Source organism: Bombina bombina, chromosome 9 (genome assembly GCF_027579735.1).
Source record: "Bombina bombina isolate aBomBom1 chromosome 9, aBomBom1.pri, whole genome shotgun sequence".
NCBI classification, from domain to species: Eukaryota; Metazoa; Chordata; class Amphibia; order Anura; family Bombinatoridae; genus Bombina; species Bombina bombina.
This window is the reverse complement of record NC_069507.1, coordinates 142699076-142721444: the sequence shown is the minus strand read 5'-3', so window position 1 is coordinate 142721444 and position 22369 is coordinate 142699076. Positions and strand designations below refer to the sequence as shown.

The 22369-nt window shown below is 36.5% G+C and overlaps 1 protein-coding gene across 1 annotated transcript in view; it reads right to left on the bottom strand.

The window, feature by feature from the left end:
• The window catches only part of EXOC6 (exocyst complex component 6), a 796835-nt gene extending 788968 nt beyond the window's left edge, over window positions 1-7867 (bottom strand). Inside the window, exon 1 of the mRNA XM_053692417.1 lies at window positions 7738-7867. Coding sequence (XP_053548392.1) covers window positions 7738-7865 — 128 coding nt within the window. The 5' untranslated portion in view covers window positions 7866-7867. The remainder of the gene's footprint in view (window positions 1-7737) is intronic.
• Window positions 7868-22369: the final 14502 nt, after the last annotated feature.

The following is a 22369-nucleotide window of genomic DNA, read 5'->3' as shown; positions in this document are numbered from 1 at the left end:
ATGTAAGCTCTATTGTAGAGTGTAAGCTCTCCTGAAGAATGTAAGATCTCTTGTAGAGTGTAAGCTCTCCTGTAGAATGTAAGCTCTCTTGTAGAGTGTAAGCTCTCCTGTAGAATGTAAACTCAATTGTAGATTGTAAACTCTCCTGTAGAATGTAAGCTCTCTTGTAGAGTGTAAGCTCTCCTGAAGAATGTAAGCTCTCTTGTAGAGTGTAAGCTCTCCTGTAGACTGTAAGCTCTCTTGTAGAGTATAAGCTCTCCTGTAGAGTTTAAGCTCTTTTGTAGATTGTAAGCTGTCCTGTAGAGTGTAAGCTCTCTTGTAAATTGTAAGCTCCCTTGTAGGTTTTAAGCTCTCCTGTAGAATGTAAGCTCTCCTGTAGATTGTAAGCTCTCTTGTAGATTGTAAGATCTTCTGTAGAGTGTAAGTTTTCTTGTAGAGTGTAATGTCTCCTGTAGATTGTAAGCTCTCCTGTAGATTGTAAGCTCTCTTGTAGATTGTAGGATCTCCTGTAGAGTGTAAGTTCTCTTGTAGAGTGTAAGGTCTCCTGTAGATTGTAAGCTCTCCTGTAGATTGTAACCTGTTCTGTAGAGTGTAAGCTCTCTTGTAGATTGTAAGCTGTCCTTTAGAGTGTAAGTTTTCCTGCAGATTGTAAGCTCTCCTGTAGAGTGTAAGCTCTCTTGTAGATTGTAAGCTTTTATGTAGAGTGTAAGCTCTCATGTAGAGTGTAAGCTCTCCTGTAGATTGTAAGCTCTCCTGTAGAGTATACGCTCTCCTGTAGATTGTAAGCTCTCTTGTAGATTGTAATCTCTCCTGTAGAGTATAAGCTCTCCTGTAGTGTGTAAGCTCTCCTGTTGATTGTAAGCTCTCCTGTAGATTGTAAGCTCTCCTGTAGAGTGTAAGTTCTCTTGTAGAGTGTAAGGTCTCCTGTAGATTGTCAACTCTCCTGTAGAGTGTAAACTTTCTTGTAGAGTGTAAGCTCTCCTGAAGAATGTAAGCTCTCTTGTAGAGTGTAAGCTCTCCTGGAGAATGTAAGCTCTCTTGTAGAGTGTAAGCTCTCCTGGAGAATGTAAGCTCTCTTGTAGAGTGTAAGCTCTCTTGTAGAGTATAAGCTCTCCTGTAGAGGTTAAGCTATTTTGTAGATTGTAAGCTGTCCTGTAGAGTGTAAGATTTCCTGTAAATTGTAAGCTCTCCTGTAGATTGTAAGCTCCCTTGTAGACTGTAAGTTCTCCTGTAGAATGTAAGCTCTCTTGTAGAGTGTAAGCTCTCCTGTAGAGTGTAAGATTTATTATAGAATGTAAGCTCTATTGTAGAGTGTAAGCTCTCCTGTAGAGTGTAAGCTTTATTGTAGAATGTAAGCTCTATTGTAGAGTGTAAGCTCTCTTGTAGATTGTAACATCTTTTGAGAACTACCTTGCCTTCCTCCTATTGTATTAATTTGTCATGATTAGTCTGTTTTATGTATCTTGGGTTTTTTTTTTTTGTTTTTTTGTGGGGGGTTGCCATGAATCACTATATGTGGCACTTTACAAATAATTATTAATAATAATAATAACAATAGTAATAATAATACAAATAATAATTCTTGTTATATTTGCAACAAACAGACTAATGTCAATTTTTCATAGAGACAACATTGTAGACCATTGCGTGGCTTTACAATGCAGTGCTATTGTGCAGCACATTATTTTAACAAGATAGGCTATATCAGCCCACTCATGAGCTCAGAGTAGTTTTCACATTGAGAACCACAATGTTTTGTCCTGGTTTTGCTGGGCCAGACTTACTATACAGCCGCCTTCCTCCTTTCACTGGTAGAATCCAAACACCTAGCTGGGAATTCTTCTTTCAAGGTTCAAATAGCGCATACAATTTAAACAAATGTCCAATTTACTTGTATTATATAATTTGCTTATCTTTTTATCCTTTGTTGAAAAGCATACCTAGATAGGCTCAGGAGCAGCAATGTACTTCTGGAAGCTAGCTACTGATTGGTGGCTGCACATTTGTGTATATTATAATTGGTTCCATAATGTGTTCAGCTAGCTCTCAGTAGTGTATTGTTGCTCATTCAACAAAGGATACCAAGAGAATGAAGCACATTTGATAATAGAAGTAAATTGCTATTAAAAATTGCATGTTCTATCCGAATCATGAAAGAAAAAAATTGGGGGTTTCAAGCCCCTTTAATGCAGGGGTGAGATGTAGGCTATTCTTAGTGTCTATGAACTCTAGCATCAAGTTCTTAAATATAGAAGCTTAAAGGGACAGTCTAGTCGATATTTAACTTTCTTAATTCAGATAGGGCATGCAAATTTAAACAACTTTCCAATTTACTTTTATCATCAAATTTGCTTTGCTCCCTTGGTATTCTTTGCTGAAAGATAAACCTAGGTAGGCTCAAACTGATTTCTAAACTGTTAAAAACTGCCTCTTATGTCAGTGCATTTTGACACTGTTTCACAGTTAGACAGTGCTAGTTCAAGTGTGCCATATAGATAACATTGTGCTCACTCCCATGGAGTTATTTAAGAGTCAGTACTGATTGGCTCAAATTCAAGTCTGTCAAAAGAACTGAAATAAGGGGGCAGTCTGCAGAGTCTTAGATACATGGTAATCACAGAGGTAAAAAGTATATTAATATATCAATGCTGGTTATGCAAAACTGCGGAATGGGTAATAAAGGGATTATCTATTTTTTAAAACAATAACAATTCTGGAATAGGCTGTTCCTTTAAATATAGAAGTTTCCAAATTTCTATGTTTAAACATAAAAGCTCCAAAACTCAGACAAATAAATGTAAACTGTAAAATGTAAACTAACAAGGAATCTGCATTGACCTATGACTAGAAACTTAGATAGTGGAAACAAAAAGAGTTATTAAATGATCTACCCATTAGCATTGGTGTTAATGAGGGAAATATGAAACATTGTCACCATAGGCTTTTGAGTTAAAGGGACAGTCCAGCCAAAATTGGAATCCACATGGATGCATTTCAGTTTTGAATAAAAAAATTTTTGTAATACACATGTATTAGCAAAAATGCTTCTAATAAAAGTTATAGCTCTTTCAAAAGTGTATTTATGTATGCACCGTGCACCCGCATTTTAAACACAGCACTTGCTCAGAAATTATAAGGTGCTTGTACCATCTGGTAATTACTCGGTTTGTTAAAGGGACACTGTACCCAAATTTTTTCTTTTGTAATTCAGATAGAGCATGCAATTTTAAGCAACTTTCTAATTTACTCCTATTATCAATTTTTCTTCGTTCTCTTGCTATCATTATTTAAAAAAGAAGGCATCTAAGCTTTTTTTTGGGTTTCAGTACTCTGGACAGCACTTTTTTATTGATGGATGAATTTATCCACCAATCAGCAAGGACAACCCAGGTTGTTCACCAAAAGTGGGCCGGCATCTAAACTTACATTCTTGCATTTCAAATAAAGATAACGAGAATGAAGAAAATTTGATAATAGGAGTCAATTAAAAAGTTGCTTAAAATTTCATGCTCAATCTGAATCACGAAAGAAAAAAATTGAGTACAGTGTCCCTTTAATTGCTGACATAATACAAGCCCCACTGGTGCTCTGAACAGCTGCAGTATTTAAAATGCTGGTGCACAGAGAATATCTAGCTATGCTTCACATGCACGTGCAGAGAAAAATGCTAACACTAAAACATTGATAACTTTTACTAGAAGCGTTTTTGACAATACATGTTTATTGCAAATAGGTTTCTATTCAAAGATGTAATTTATCTATGTACATTTAAATTTTGACCGAAATGTCCCTTTAAATAATCATTCTATTTAAAATCTTATGCAAGCTATGTCATCAAGTTGAAATGATGCATGTTATATGATCAGAACTGATGCATGTGCTTCAGTACCCAGCAGACTGTAAATACTGATGATGAGATGAGTGTGACTATGCAGTAGGATGGGTGCTTCTAAACTGTTTATTCAGCATAACAATTATAATATTACATAACACCCTTACATAATCTCATAAAAGTGCAGCTGCATAGTAAGTGTAAATTTACTGTAGTGTATCCTTCTATCATTAACGCATAGTGTGTAATTACACTGTTTGACCTCAAAGTGGCAGTATCTCACTTAGTCAGCTTCACAAATAATCTAGTAATAAAGTACGTTTTTAATTGTCCATTTGGGGTCTGTAGTCTACAGGTTGCCCAACAGATTTTTTGCAACTTTAATTTTTTTCTTCTTCTCTCTATTCCTTCCTTCTCCTTTCAGTAATAGACTCAATCTAATTTGAGATAAAAGAACAGAGAAGAGTTGAACCAAAAGATGGGGAGGCTTACAGAAACAAAAAGTGCACAGTTGTTAGGGTTAGATGAAAATATGGGAAGGGACATTACAGAGAGAGATGGAGAGAACCATACTGAGTCTGCATAATTACTATAGAAAAATATATTTTGCTTCATGTTGGGGAAAAGTTTTATTTCTATATATTTTATGAATCTGGTCTACAAGTATGTAGGATTACAAATTATGGTTTCTGAACAAAAAAGGATACAGTGCAATATACCCTAACCTTAAAGGGATACTAAACCTACATGTTTTCTTTCATGATTCAAACAGAGCATGCACTTTTAAGCAACTTTCTAATTTACTCCTTTTATACCAATAAGCAAGCAAAACCTAGGTTCTGAACCAAAATGGCCCGGCTCCTAAAATTTACATTCCTGCTTTTTAAATAAAGATAGCAAGAGAATGAAGAAAAATTGATAATAGGAGTAAATTAGAAATTTGCTTAAATTTGCATGTTCTATCTGAATCATTAAAGAAAAAATTTAGCACATGAAACCCAAACATTTTCTGTGATGATTCAGATGGAGTTTACAATTTTTAACAACTTTCTAATTGACTTCTATTATCTAGTTTGCATTGTTCTCGTGGTATACTTTGTTGAAAAGAAAAAAAGCCTAGGTAGACTCAGGAGCAGTAATTCACTACTGGGAACTAGCTGCTGATTGGTGGCTGCACATATTTACCTCTTGTCATAGGTTCACTGAATGTGTTCAGCTACCTTCCTGTATTGCAATACTGCTCCTTCAATAAAGAATAGCAGAGGAATGATGCAAATTTGCTAATTGGAGTAAATAAAAAAGTTTTTTTAAATTGTATGCCCTATATGATTCATGAAAGAAATTTTTGGGGTTTCATGTCCCTTTAATGATTCAGATAGAGCATGTGATTTTAAACAACTTTTTAATTTACTTCCATTAACAAAATTTGCACAGTTTTTTTTTATATTTACACTTTTTAGTCACCTATTGCCATTGCATTGTCTTTTTATCATGCATTCATTGATTATGCAAATCTGTATTTACTGGTCCTTCAACTATGGGCCCCAGATCCACAAGAAATTGTCAGTTTTGCCAGTCTCGCAAATGGTCTACTGGGGCAAAATATTATAAAAATGTGGGCTGACCCTCGCTGTACAGATGAGTGCCTTCCATAGGAAACTACAGGGATCGCTGCCTGTTCAACAACCTGACCACATAGTCAGTGAACGCAGATCTCAGCAGTGAGGAGGGAGCATCTTTACATAACAGATACTGTGTGTTCACTAAAGGTAAAAATGTTTTCTGTTTTGTAAAATTTAAAATATTAGATATACAAAGTAAATTTCATTGTACATTCAGTGGATTTCTTACAGTTGTTGATCTCGCCAATTAAAAGGTGGCAAGACAGGTATGTGTGAAAAAAATGTTCACCTAAGATGGCTGGTATTGTTTACAACATCAGAAACTCCCAGCGATATTTCCCCATTATAGTACAGGATGCACAATGGAACGCCCATGAAAGTTCCATGGAATGCCTATATATTCAATCACCACTGATAACAAAGAACAAAAAAAATCTTATTAATAAGCCTATAGGAGCTGAGGGATTGTGGATATATTGTACAAGTGTATATAGTTATATGTATGTATAATACTGTTAATTACTATACTAGGAACCAGATTACAAGTGGTGTGCTATTTATCACTTTTGCTCGAGCGTAAACTTCGCTAGAAGCAATCTTTTTGCTTGCGAGAGCAAAACCTAACGTGCACTAACCAAAGGACTTTGGATATTGTAACCTCTTTAAGTTATTCACCCCATAGACTTCAATGTAAAGTGTAGAAGAAAAAATCTAATACTTATCGCTCACGCATTAACCTGACAGGAGTTAATAATATTTCACATTCCAAAGTTCTTTACATACAAGAAAATTAAATATTTATTGCAAATTCATATTTCTCTCTCTCTCTCTCTCTCTCTCTCTCTCTCTCTCTCTCTCTCTCTCTCTCTCTCTCTTATCTCATCTCTCTCTCATCTCTCTCTCTCATCTCTCTCATCTTTCTCTCATCTCTCTCTCTCTTCATAGAGATATATAGGTATACATATATATGTTTTACATTAACATTATCACATATATATAGAAATAGATATTTAATAAAAATGAAAAACGTTTCTATGTGAAGAACATATGAATGTAATATATGCGTAATCTTAAAGCTCGTTCTTGAAATTTGAAATATGAAATTGAAAAATATTAATAATTATTAAAAATATTATAGATACTGTAAAAGTTATACATTATATATGTACATATATACATTATATGGACTATTTAGAATATTTTACAGTTACAATAATAATATTTTTTAATAATTTAATTATTCATATTTTTCAATATTTTATATTTCAAGAACACGCTTTAAGATTGCCAATTCTTCATGTGTACTAACCCGACATAGCTTTAGACCTAAAGGGCAAAATCCATTATTTTGTAAAATACTTTTATACTTGGCTATCCCCAGACTGGTATAGGTACAAATACCCAAATCCGGAATTCCAAAATCCAAACTTGTTCTGAAATCCTAACTTTAACAAATATTTTTTTCAAAACAATATTATCAAAGTTACTATTTTTCTCCACCTATAAGTCACAATCTTCTCTGTCTTTAGTATGTTGTTTAGGTTCTAAAATGCAAATGGAAATCTATATTTATTTAAAACAGCAGTTATTACCTGTCTGATTACAGTACTGTACTATCTGATGGTACTATGTATACAAAAGTATTATAAACAATATAAAACTACCTTTAGGTTGCATGTATAAGCTGTGTTATGACATAAATATTGCCTAAAACATAATATATTGTTGTTTACACACTTTATGCTAGTTTCAAAATACAAATAAACTGCTCCAACTCATCCTTTTTTCATGCACAAAATTAGTTGTTTTTTAAATATTTTTTCATGTCTAGATTGTGCTTTTTCATTGAATGATAGAGATTTTTTAATCAACAATGTACAATAATAATGGCAAACATTATTCATATTCAGATATTTCTCACCATTAATGCACACATTACCACAATGCCAATGTTTGGAAATAACCTAAAAAGGTCAAATCAAAGGTTGTTTCCAGAATTGTTTTGAAAAGCTAACCATTCTATCATTCTCGCTTTGTGCATAATTAAAAACTCAATTTAAAAGCCCCAGAAATGCAAATAAAAGGCTGTCAGCAACATATATTTGCATGTAATGATTAAAGATATATTTTAGTATACACACAAACAAACACGTTATAAAGCATACCAAGACTATGTTAAAGATATATTTCAATAAATAGTATACTTAAATGATACATTTTACAGCACTTTAATGTCATGCTAGAACTTAAAGCATTATGCTTGTATACAGATATAAAGTATACCTTAAAGTGGATCCGAGTGGTAATTCCAGTGTTTCTATCTCCGCAAAGACATTTTCATATATTTTAATGGTATTATTTTCTTCTATTTGTATTTCTGAAATGTCCTGATATCTCGCTGTGGAAGACATAGTTCAGTTTCATACAGTGTACTGGTTTTGACAAAGATTTAGTTTTTTTTACAGAGAATTAGTTTACTGTCAGCATAATAAACACAAAAGCATCTCACCCTAACCTGACCTTACGAATGCTGAATAAGGCTTTTTTGGATGAACATAACGGAAACAATTTTAGGAAAAAAAGAAGTATGCAAGCAATCCAGAGAAATACATGAGCAATGGTATCCTCATTGTTGTTTTCCGACCAACTAATATCATTATTTGCCAAACAGGAACAACACAGGTCAAGCTAAAACATGTTTTGCTGAGCTCATCTAATTTAGTCGTGTGTAGTGAATGTGGATTGTTTTCGCTCACAACAGTTTTGGAAATATATTTAAATTTTAATAAAACAAAACTTTAGCAAACTTCAGTGCATTTCATATTTAATTGGGATCAGTTTTGCAAATATACTTTCACCTGCAAATTTACTGTTGCAGTTTTTTAGTTTTATTATAATATCACACAGAGTCTTTGTTCCGTTACAGACACAGGTGAAATGTATTACTAAACAAACTGTCTATGCAAAGTAGCTTACGGGGACATTTGTTTGTGTTTAAATCATATACACACAAATTAATTTTCCACTTAACTTTTATAAATAACTTCTACAATCTGTTTTTTTATTTCTTTAACATGAGGTTTTTATTAGCGTGAAAATAATAAAATGCCCTAGGCTTTCTCTAGTGCAAATAAAGGATTTTTAGGAGTCCATATACACCATGATGATGAGAGTCTATTAGCCATCACATGTAGGATTAAAGTCCAGTCCTACAGGAGGAGGCAAAACACCCCACACAGCAGAGCTCTAATCCCTCCCACTTTCCTATGATACCTTAGTCATACATATGGCCAGGAGAAAATAAGAAAGTAGGAAAGGAAAAGTAGGGTAAAAGAAGTACAAACTGGTACGGCTGCCAACTGTTCCGGAACAATCAAGGGTGAGTCTCGTGGACTCTCACCATCACAAAATAAATTAATTTATCAAGTAAGCATAAATTTTGTTTTCTTTTATAAGATAGTGAGAGTCCATGAGCTATCACATGTGGAATCCTATACTCAAGCTGTGAAGTCCACAGGACCACCATGAAATAGGGAGGGAAATACAGTTAAGGCAGGTAGAGGTACTAGACAGGTACTGCGGCCTGCAGAGCTTTCCTACCAAAAGCAGCCCCAGAAGAGGCAAACATGTCAAAATGTGTAAAAGTGCCTAAAATTGTGTGTAGTGTTAGCTGGTGTATTAGAATCATGTGTACATGTTTATGTTAATAGCTTGCAGGCTATGTGAGTGCAAGTATCTAGTTACCTGTCAGCACTCTCTCTACTGTGCTTACGAAGCTGCAGAGGACCTGCTTCCAGTAGAAGATCCCATCATGTGTTGTATGCACTGACACAGGATCTAATGGAGTACTCCGACGCGGCCAACAGGATGAGGCTGCAGGACCAGTCCCAACAACACCTGTGTCAGGCAAGTGATAAACTCCTGCGGGAGATTTACTCTCAATGCCAATGTACTCCTTTACACCCCTCTGTCCTATTACCAGCTCTCTGAAGAAGGTCTCACATCAGTAATTGAACCCCTTTCAATCATTGTATAGATTAGCACTTCAAGTTTCACCATCCTCCTTGCTGGAGGCAAAAAAATGAATAAGGAATCATGGGAAAGTGGGAGGGATTAAAGCTCTGTTGTGTGGGGTGTTTTGCCTCCTCCTCTAGGACTAAACTTTAATCCCACATGTGATTGCTTGTGGAGCAACATTAATATATTGTCACTTTGAAGCGTTTTATCACTGCACCTACTGCTATTTTTCCCCTTAAACTATTGAGGATAAATTATAGCATTAATATTTATTTCCATGACAAATTTGGTACAGTAGTTTTTAGCTGTATCATTGTCTACATATCAACATGGGGCTTTATTATAATATTTAAAAAAGTACTTTTAATGTTCGTGGGATATTTCCTTATCAGACCAATCCTGGCCAAATGTCTTCTTATTCCAGCATCAAGTGGAAAAATAAGGAAAAATTCCAGAACTAAGTATAACACTTTGAAGGAATGAGGAAGTACATGAACAGTTGATGCCACAAGCTGCAAGGGTTAATGACGAGCAGGTCACAGGCCCGAGTAGGGTTCAGAAGTAAGCAGACAGTTCTATGCCCCTGAGAAACACAAAGATAAAATAAATGCTTACCAGGCAGTGCAGTGATCAGTGAGATGAGGCAGTCCAATGTTTCTGAGAATCAAAGGGTGCAGCAAAGGAATGGTCACTAGGAAATGCAGGATTTAGTAACAAGCAGGAAATCCAATCTTTCTGAGTATCAAAAGAGTTAAGCAGTAGAATGGTTACAGGTTTCAGTAACAAGCAGGCAATCCAATCTTTATGAGTATCAAAAGGGTTAAGCAGTGGGGGCGTGTCCTGACCACTGTCATGGCTGCTAGCATTTTTTGCACTGGCAAAGAAGGTTCCTGAATATTTACTGAATATCAGCTATACATGCTATTATCTGAGCTGGAAATCGGCAGATTATGAAGCCTACAACTAATAGCAACCAATGATCCTACGTTCACAAGATACACTAGAGTAGAAGACTCATTAGCTTAGCCTAACGATGGACACGTTTATGAAGGCCTTAACATTCTCGTATCTAACGGAGTAAACTAAAGTGCTAATATCGAGTTGGACACGAAGACTAACTATGACACTCAGCAGCGACAAAAACTACTGGGCTATACAGAAAATGCTGGGTGAGCTGGCTCAGATGCTGACAATGCCTTATACTAATCCAGTTGCGTTCCTCACTACGCGAATGGAGGAGGAGGTTTCCGACCATCCAGATTGGCAGAAGGATTTGTTGGCGCTCCCAGAGCTCCGATATATCGAGGAGTCTGATACCCCAATAGCACCGCTTCAGGTCACGCAGCTTTCACATGGGGCCCCGACCTGTATAAGGGGGGATGCGATCGGCCCTCCGGTACATGACGCAGTAGATAATCTAGCAGAAGTGCAGTGCACCAAGCCAACCAAAGTTCTCGACCGGACTGTCGGGCTCTTACCTGAGGCTTCGATGGTAAAGGACTTGCCGATCCATACTAACACAGTAGTCCGGTGGACTCCAACCTCTCCTCACCAGATCGGAACTTCTGTGGGTCTGACAAACCAGCTACATCTGTCACTGAACAGTAAATTATTAACATGGATCCATGTGTACTACATATATACATATACAAACTAAAAAGATTGAATTTTCGAATATAAAAACGATGTAAATGTAAAAGAAATATCATATGAGGTCTCTCCAAAATACTTCCGGGTCAATGTCAATGAGTGTTTAGCGCCAAAACCACGACAATCTATTGGTTATCAATACATACAAATAGAGCCACCAGTACTCACCATAAGATAGTCTTGAGAAAGGCCTGATATAGAGGCCGAAACGCGTTGACAATTTGGTGAGCATTATTTTAATATCATTTATATTTGGAAACGTTATTGCACTATGTTATATTTTGTTATTCACAGGAACTACTAGGAAATTATTGAAAGGATACCAGAAGGAAAAACTTCCACTACTCACACGGATATATACAAGACATTCACCTTTAAGGAAACACTTATAAGGAGGATCACTTATTAACATTACACCTATTTCTTATTTCATTGTACTTATTCACAAATTTATAACACATTGTTTTTTTACACATTTTTTCACTTCTTCAATTTTTTTATATTTTTTATATTTTTTATATATTTTTATATATATATATTTTTATATATTTTTATTTTTGTTTTTTACAGTTTTTTTCATAATTTTTACATTTTTAATTTTTTCACCATATATATATATATATATATATATATATATTTTATCACGGAATTCACATAATTTTCGTTTGGACTTCACTAGTTTACAGCACTGGATTTTTTCTTATGGATTTACCTTATTGAAAGTCTTACTACTAGGACACATCTATTGGATACGTCCATTGGATATAATACAACTATTGGACACATTTAGTAGATGCAATATTTCTTTACTGCAAGTTTTTTAACTCCCATTGTTGATCTCCGTATCTGTTGATCTCCCTATTTTGGAGAGACCTCATATGATATTTCTTTTACATTTACATCGTTTTTATATTCGAAAATTAAATCTTTTTAGTTTGTATATGTATATATGTAGTACACATGGATCCATGTTAATAATTATGATTTGTTAATAAATGTTTGACCATTTTTAACTTATTTTTACTTAATTTATCAGACTATTCCTTTTGCCTGTGGCGCTCTTGGACTATTGTTGTATTTGTATTTCTAATTAGGGTAAGCGAGGTACCCTATTATCCAGGAGCTTTAAGGAATTAGGTTGGGCGCTGGAAGACATTCTAATTATACTGAACAGTAAATTGCCTTCTGGGACTCATGGCCTAAAGACAGACAAATACTTAGCTATCCGAGGAACAAGGAGCATATCTATCTTGCTGGGTCGAAACGCCAGGTCTTTCTACCACAACTTGTGGGCTATGGGCTACAGAGGACAGCATCAGATCAGACATGGGATTGGCTGAATATACAAATACTGCAGGACTGATACCCCGGTTTGATTACCAGCTTGGTCGATGGGGTTATTGTAACTAAGTGTTGATGCTAGCATAGACATGTTGAATCCTAGTAAAGGGTCTTTTGGTTTATCTACTTATGTTATAATTGGCTTGTGTTCCTTCAAAGGGCAGATAACAACAAGTACCCTTCACTTGCTATATATAAGTTTATAATGTGTTCTAGACACCTCAGATTATTAATCTTGCTCATTTCCATATGAGAGGTCGCTAAGTGAGGGGATTTACTATTCTCTCAAAAATTGTACAAAGAAGAAGGTAATTATTTTCAGTTATTTATTCCCCCAAGTTCATAGATGTGGTTATTTTGCTCTAGTAAGCTATTTATAATATGTATTCTTTGCCTTCGAGTGTTATATATTTAATTTTGAAACCTCTAGGCAATCCATGCCTGATGGCTTGTCCTTCTTCTATAATAGTAGCTCCTCCAGACATAGTAACATCCCTCTGACTCACACTATTAATAGTTTAGTAGATACGGTAGCCCCAGCTCATATATCTTATATATTGTTATAAATCCTTTAAGTGGCTATCCACACATACTTATTAAGCTTTGCATAATTTTACCAGTTCTATATAATAACATTGACCTACTACACGCTCTACTTACTCTCATGACATCCCCAACGAGAGCTTTGGTGTATTCCGACTGCCACATCTTGTGTATATGTAATTCCCCCTCTATCGGCACATATTCTCAAAGTAATAGTCTACAGTATTCTTTTGGGTTCCATTTGGTGGTCTGGTTTATTATTGCTGATGCATGCTTCCCTCCTGTTTAGTATTAGCTAAAATAATAGGTATCATTATTGGTTTGAGCTAATTCTAAAAAACATATAAGCGTTATAGACGTCTACGTTTAATGTATATAGAAAGTTATAGTCCCCTTCATGCACTTTCTAGTCTGGGGGCTTCACCTGGTATATCTCACTTCTATTTAGTATAGCTCCCCGGTATTTGAATAGCCTATTGCATATTTATGATCCCAAATGTTTTTGTTCTGGTGCCCATTATTATGCTCTGATATACCAGTATATAGGGTTTATGCTAGATCTAAGTCGTGTCACTACGGATGCCCATAGCTCAGGTATATATTTGTTTTTCCCTATAGTATAGCAGTCTCCTCTTGAGCTATTATGACTAGCTTTCAGGGTATTAGATTACAAGGATCCCAGACAGCGTCTATTACCTTACAACAGAGCTTCACCTCCATCTTCACTAAGCTATTAAAAACAAAGGTCAGCATCCTTTTACCTGAATGACTAATAATTCTTATGTTTACCTATAGCCAATCATTATATCAGTGGTTTATTATTTTCTGGACATGAGATATGTATGTTACTGTTCTGACGTTTACTTTTTTTGATTATACACCATCCTTCAGCGTTTGAGTATAGTCTACTATTTACCATACGTTGTTAATTAGCCTGGTTTGTAACGCATTCTTAGCTGAGCTTCTCATAGACCACCTCTTACGCTATGCCAACCATGTTTTGTCCCTAATTTTAGCAAGGCCCTAGAGTACCCTTAGAACCCTCTTTTAGGAGATCACCCTATAGAAAACATCGTAAACCAGAGGGTTGAGAAGCCATCTAGCTGCCATATATTATCCTGTCACATAACTTTAGAATGTTATATATCCCTAGCTCGACACGCCCCCTCCCTCCCTCTTCTTTATATAGCGGCTCTTTGCCCGCTGACTATCCCCCCTCCCCTTATATACATTTTGTATTTTTATCTCCACGGAAGGCCCATTTAGGTTCTATCTCCAAGACCATACGACCCTCATGAGGTCATCTCAGTAGTCACCTCAATATGCTATTATTATTAAAACATAGAGGATTCAGAAGCTCATGTTACTTATTTTTGCCATCACTAATTTTGATATAATCTGTTCATGCACGTTTAATGTTACTGTGTCTAAAACTGTAGCACTTGTGATTATTACTATTTGTTGTATTACTTGTAAATCCTCAATAAAAAAAATATTTGGAAAAAAAAAAAAAGGTTTAAGCAGTAGAATGGTTAATGGGCAATGCAGGTTTTAGTAAGAAGAAGGCAATCCAATCTTTATGAGTATCAAAAGGGTTAAGCAGTAGAATGGTAATGGGCAATGCAGGTTTTAGTAAGAAAAAGGCAGTCCAGTAAAGAACAATAGTAAACAGCAAAAATAACATCCATCAGTACACAGAGGCAAACCTATACTAGGGCAATTACAGACTGGAGTTTACCTTAAAGGGACAGTATACACCAATTTTTATATAACTGCATGTAATAGACACTACTATAAAGAATAATATGCCCAAATACTGATATAAAAATCCACTATAAAACCGTTTAAAAACTTACTTAGAAGGTTCCAGTTTAGCTCTGTTTAAAAGGTTACTGGAACACCCACTACAAGTGGGAAATAGCAGACAACCCCCTCAGCCTTCCTTTGCATATGAAAAGACCCTTTACACAAACAGAAGCAAGCTGGAGTAGGTATACGTTGGTATTCTCCTAAAACTTTGGGGCTTGGTTAGGAGTCTGAAAATCAGAGCAATGTTATTTAAAAATAAGCAAAACTATCCATTTTAAAAAAACAAAAGATTATGGGCTATATAAATAGATCATCTACAAAACATTTATGCAAAGAAAAAAATGAGTGTATAATGTCTATTTAAATAGGAAGAGACTTACGCCCAGGTGGCGGCACAGGTGTACAGGACATGAGCAGAGTGACTCCAATCACGGCACGCAGTGATGATGTGACCACTGTGCGCAGCACAACCAAATGCGGCCATTGTAACTGCCGGGCCAAGGGGTGGGGTGGTATGGCAGTACTGATACAATTTAGTTCAATTTTTCTAGGTGTGTAGTAACTTCCATGTAAGTTAAAGTGCCACATTACATTACGGCTAGATTTAGAGTTTTGTCGGTAAGGACCCGTGTAGCTAACGCCGGCTTTTTTCTGGCCGCACCATAAAAATAACTCTGGTATTGAGAGTCCACATAAAGGCTGCGTTAGGCTCCAAAAAAGGAGCGTAGAGCATTTTTAACGCAGCTTCAACTCTCGATACCAGAGTTGCTTACGGACGCGGCCAGCCTCAAAAACATGCTCGTGCATGATTTCCCCATAGGAAACAATGGGGCTGTTTGAGCTGAAAAAAAACCTAACACCTGCAAAAAAGCCGCGTTCAGCTCCTAACGCAGCCCCATTGTTTGCTATGTGTAAACACTTCCTAAGTCTGCACCTAACACCCTAACATGTACCCCGAGTCTAAACACCCCTAGCCTTACACTTATTAACCCCTAATCTGCCGCCCCCGCTATCGCTGACCCCTGCGTATTATTTTTAACCCCTAATCTGCCGCTCCGTAAACAGCCGCTACTTACATTATCCTTATGTACCCCTAATCTGCTGCCCCTAACACCGCCAACCCCTATATTATATTTATTAACCCCTAATCTGCCTCCCACAACGTCGCCTCCACCTGCCTACACTTATTAACCCCTAATCTGCAGAGCGGACCGCACCGCTACTATAATAAAGTTATTAACCCCTAATCCGCCTCACTAACCCTATAATAAATAGTATTAACCCCTAATCTGCCCTCCCTAACATCGCTGACACCTAACTTCAAACATTAACCCCTAATCTGCCGACCGGAGCTCACCGCTATTCTAATAAATGTATTAACCCCTAAAGCTAAGTCTAACACTAACACCCCCCTAAATTAAATATAATTTTAATCTAACGAAATAAATTAACTCTTATTAAATAAATTATTCCTATTTAAAGCTAAATACTTACCTGTAAAATAAACCCTAATATAGCTACAATATAAATTATAATTATATTGTAGCTATTTTAGGATTAATATTTATTTTACAGGCAACTTTGTAATTATTTTAACCAGGTACAATAGCTATTAAATAGTTAAGAACTATTTAATAGTTACCTAGCTAAAATAATTACAAAATTACCTGTAAAATAAATCCTAACCTAAGTTACAATTAAACCTAACACTATACTATCATTATATTAATTAAATAAAATACCTACAATTACCTACAATTAAACCTAACACTACACTATCAATACATTAATTAAATACAATATCTACAAATAACTACAATGAAATAAACTAACTAAAGTACAAAAAATAAAAAAGAACTAAGTTACAAAAAATAAAAAAATATTTACAAACATAAGAAAAATATTACAACAATTTTAAACTAATTACACCTACTCTAAGCCCCCTAATAAAATAACAAAGCCCCCCAAAATAAAAAATGCCCTACCCTATTCTAAATTACTAAAGTTCAAAGCTCTTTTACCTTACCAGCCCTGAACAGGGCCCTTTGCGGGGCATGCCCCAAGAAGTTCAGCTCTTTTGCCTGTAAAAAAAAACATACAATACCCCCCCCCAACATTACAACCCACCACCCACATACCCCTAATCTAACCCAAACCCCCCTTAAATAAACCTAACACTAAGCCCCTGAAGCTCTTCCTACCTTGTCTTCACCATACCAGGTTCACCGATCGGTCCAGAAGAGCTCCTCCGATGTCCTGATCCAAGCCCAAGCGGGGGGCTGAAGATGTCCATGATCCGGTAGAAGTCTTCATCCAAGCGGGGCAGAAGAGGTCTTCCATCCGATTGAAGTCTTCATCCAAGCGGGGCAGAAGAGGTCTTCCATCCGATTGAAGTCTTCATCCAGGCGGCATCTTCTATCGACATCCATCTGGAGCGGAGCGGCAGCATCCTGAAGACCTCCGACGCGGAACATCCATCCTGGCCGATGACTGAACGACGAATGACGGTTCCTTTAAATGACGTCATCCAAGATGGCGTCCCTCGAATTCCGATTGGCTGATAGGATTCTATCAGCCAATCGGAATTAAGGTAGGAATATTCTGATTGGCTGATGGAATCAGCCAATCAGAATCAAGTTCAATCCGATTGGCTGATCCAATCAGCCAATCAGATTGAGCTCGCATTCTATTGGCTGATCGGAATTAGTTTAAAATTGTTGTAATATTTTTCTTATGTTTGTAAATATTTTTTTATTTTTTGTAACTTAGTTCTTTTTTATTTTTTGTACTTTAGTTAATTTCATTGTAGTTATTTGTAGATATTGTATTTAATTAATGTATTGATAGTGTAGTGTTAGGTTTAATTGTAGGTAATTGTAGGAATTGTATTTAATTAATTTAATGATAGTATAGTGTTAGGTTTAATTGTAACTTAGGTTAGGATTTATTTTACAGGTAATTTTGTAATTATTTTAACTAGGTAACTATTAAATAGTTCTTAACTATTTAATAGCTATTGTACCTGGTTAAAATAATTACAAAGTTGCCTGTAAAATAAATATTAATCCTAAAATAGCTAAAATGTAATTATAATTTATATTGTAGCTATATTAGGGTTTATTTTACAGGTAAGTATTTAGCTTTCGTTAGATTAAAATTATATTTAATTTAGGGGGGTGTTAGTGTTAGGGTTAGACTTAGCTTTAGGGATTAATACATTTATTAGAATAGCGGTGAGCTCCGGTCGACAGATTAGGGGTTAATACTTGAAGTTAGGTGTCGGCGATGTTAGGGAGGGCAGATTAGGGGTTAATACTATTTATTATAGGGTTAGTGAGGCGGATTAGGGGTTAATACCTTTATTATAGTAGCGGTGCGGTCCGCTCGGCAGATTAGGGGTTAATAAGTGTAGGCAGGTGGAGGCGACGTTGAGGGGGGCAGATTAGGGGTTAATAAATATAATATAGGGGTCGGCGGTGTTAGGTGCAGCAGATTAGGGGTACATAGCTATAATGTAGGTGGCGGTCGGCAGATTAGGGGTTAAAAAAATTTAATCGAGTGGCGGCGATGTGGGGGGACCTCGGTTTAGGGGTACATAGGTAGTTTATGGGTGTTAGTGTACTTTAGAGTACAGTAGTTAGGAGCTTTATAAACCGGCGTTAGCCCAGAAAGCTCTTAACTACTGACTTTTTTCTGCGGCTGGAGTTTTGTCGTTAGATTTCTAATGCTCACTTCAGACACGACTCTAAATACCGGAGTTAGAAAAATCACATTGAAAAGATAGGATACGCAATTGACGTAAGGGGATCTGCGGTATGGAAAAGTTGCGGCTGAAAAGTGAGCGTTAGACCCTTTTTTGAGTGACTCCAAATACCGGAGTTAGTCTAAAACCAGCGTTAGGAGCCTCTAACGCTGGTTTTCACGGCTAACGCCAAACTCCAAATCTAGGCCTTAGTTTGCTAAATAATAAAATGTGCCATTCTAAAATGATACAATTTAAAAAAAAAAATAGAATTCTTGATTGAACTTAAACTATAGCTGCACATTAATGGTCCTGTCTATCAGTTTATAAAGTATAATGGGATAGACAAGTCACACATTTTTAAAGACTTTCTCAAATGTCCAAATGGGAGATAACTCACCTTCCAAACTCAAGTGTTCTTAATCTGATTGCTTCACTTTACCTCTATTCCTATCACTTTTAAATTTTAGAAGAGCAAACCAATACACAACCCTGCAAAATAATAATATGATACAGTGGTAATCATCTGAGTTGGACAGATTCCCAGCATCAGATGAGATGCATACTCAGTGAGGGTTAACCACCACTGCAGCAAATATTAAAAGCTCGCTATGAAGGATTAAATTATAAATATTGGTGATACGAGGTGATAAAAAGCAAAGCTTTTTAACACCTAATATAACTGAGGAATGCATTGAACACCATTCTTTCCAGAGGTGCTAGCATAAATTGCCAGGGGTTTACCAGACAGCCCCTGCTCGTTGTCAGGGGCTGTGTCGGGGGCCGCACGCTCCTCTGTCCATGCCGGTCCGGATTCCTGTGGCACAAATCCTGCGCCTATGTAAGTTCCATAGTAACGATCTATCACTGCCCAAGTATAGGTGTTACTTTCTGTGCTCCTGGGTGTGATAGATTGTTACTGTTATTTGCCTTATAGTTGATGAACCCTGCCTGTCGACTACTCTGCCTGTTGAACCCCTGAATTGCTGGATTGATTTACTGCTGCTGAACACTGCTTGTCTGACTACTCTGCCTGAATAACCCCTAATTTGCTGGATTGATAAACTGCTGCCGCTGAAGACTATCCTGCCTGTGGTGAGTGCTACTTTTCTCATCTTGCAAACTTTCTCTGCTCTGGGATATTCCCTATCATTCCGGCTCAATGTCGGGATAAGAAGACTACTGGCCAAGGGGTGTCCATGAACGCATCAAAGATTAACTCACTTATCGTGATATTCCCTCTTCTTTGGATGACTTTATAACACTTTGCATCAGTCTAGACTCTTGATTCCAGGAGAGACAAGCCAAGAGAGACAGAACTAGGAGAGTCCTTCCCTCCCGTCCTTCTATTCATCCGGTTTCTGCAGTATCCTCTACCCTTCAACTTCTCCAGCTACCCCAGTAGAGGAACCCATGGATCTTTCCTACTTCAAACCCTCAGAGTCTGAAACACAGAGAAGAAGGAGATTTAGACTATGCTTTTATTGCGGTTCTAAGTCCCACCAACTAAAGAACTGTGACATTCATCCGGGAAAAGCCAATGATCAGGGGATAACACTGGGGCATGATCTCTACTAAATCCCCTCACTCCTCTCGGATTCTGGTACCTGTTACCCTCACCTTTCTTCAGAATACTGTCCACACTCAAGCCTTCATTGATTCGGGGCAGCAGGTAACTTTCTGGATCACCATTTTATGGTTCAAGCTGGCTTACCTCTTCTGCAGAAAAGACATTGTCTCAAAATAACTACTCTGGATGGCACCCCCTTGGTTCAGGGTTGATCCACTTTGAGTCAGCATCCCTGACCCTGACTGTGGGAGTCCTTTATACCGAACAGCTGCAGTTTGAGGTCATTCATTCCCCAACACAGCCTGTCATCCTTGGTCTTCCTTGGCCTCAGATACACAAACCCTAGGTAATCTCCTCACAACTACCTAACCCTAACAGAGCTATTGGGGTCTTGGTTATCCCATAGAGGCATGTTTAGATGTGGTAGTAACAGGTGTCGCCCTTGCGATTTAGCTATGATATCTGATACATTCAGATCTGAAACCACAGGCACATAATACCAAATTAATTCATGCCTTAATTGCACTTCTACTTTTGTTGTCTACCTTTTATCTTGCACCCAGTGTACACTTCAATACGTAGGGTTAACGACGCGAGATGTCAAGTCTAGAATACCCGAACACCTATCTACCATTAGCATGGGCAGATCAAAGACAGCTTTGGTTCAACATTTTGTTCAAATCCATGAGGGATCAGATCGTACTCTGAGATGGCAAGCAATTGAGAGAGTATTCCCCCCAAAATGAGGTGGTGACAGAGTTAAACTTTTACAAAAAAGAGAAATGTTCTGGATATTTACACTCCAGGCTAGAGCTCCATTTGGCTTTAACTGAGAGTAGGATCTGATCAACTATTGGGAGTGATACCATCTTTGATCCTTCTTCCTCTTTTTTATATACATGTGTACATATATATTTTTTTTCTATTGTTCACTGCTTATATAGTTTTGATGTTATATATAAGTGTATCAATGAGAGGTTCCTCTCCTAAAAAACTCTACTGCAGTGAAATTGAAATTGTGTGGCATATTTTGGCCCACTTACGTATACATAATTTTGCATTAATACATTCATACGTATTCACATACACACACACACACATATATATATATATATATATATATATATATATATATATATATATATATATGCTTGTGCTTTGGAATGTAATTTTATTCTGTATCATCTTGTATTATTATAACTGCAACTTAAGTGTATTTACTTGATTATACATATTAATGTACTTATGTTTATCCTCCATAACACTATGTCTTATGCTTAAAGAAATCATACACTTTATCTAATGGGCATTTATGATGTATAACCTTGCTGCAAGTTTTGCGTGGGTTAACATATTGTTAATCTTGGGACCCTCCCCCTGTTTGTTCTTGACCTATTAAACGTCAGGGTGTTCCCTTTTTAGAGGCTGTAGATTTTCCTGTAGCCCTTAGCTATGATTAAAGGGACAGTATACTGTAAAATAGTTTTTCCCTTAATGTGTTTACAATTGCTTTTTTTACCAACTGCAGAGTAAAAAATGTATGAAAATTAGCTTTTTAATGTTTATTTCTGTATATTAAAGCTCGGATTTTGTGTTTTGAAGCCACAGCCTAATAAAATAGGTTGAGCTTGTAGGTATAATCAGATCTCATTACTGTATCACATTGTGCACATATACCTGCTTCTTTATCTTATATCTGTCCTTAAAACAATCACCAATACTTTGAGAGAACAATGGAAAAATCAACATTTTACTACCTTATCTCTGCTTTATCACACAGAGTGTAATTTCTTCTGCTGGCTGTGTTTACAAAGCTTATCTATAGCTGGTACGCGCGGCCACAAACTTTCAGAATAGGTGGGGATACCACATGCTAAATTAACAATTTCAAATGCTAATATAAGGGTAAAGGAGCTACTTGTAAACAATTTAATACACTCCAGCAGGTAAAGTGGATCATTGGGAAAAAATTAAAGGGGAGAAAATTTTTGAGTAAACTGTCCCTTTAAGGCTTGTTGATGGCCTTCAATTTCCTTTTAAATTTTGTACACAATAAATGGAACTTTTAAAAATTATCTGTCTTTGTCAAACTCTTCGTTTTGGAGGTACTTCTACGTCTCAGAGACAATTCTTTGGTAACCAAGGGTTTTGCCATGGATCCTGCTAAACTCACCGCAGTTCTAGAATGGCCTCAACCTACTTCATTAAAGGAATTACAGAGGTTCTTGGGGTTCTCCAATTAT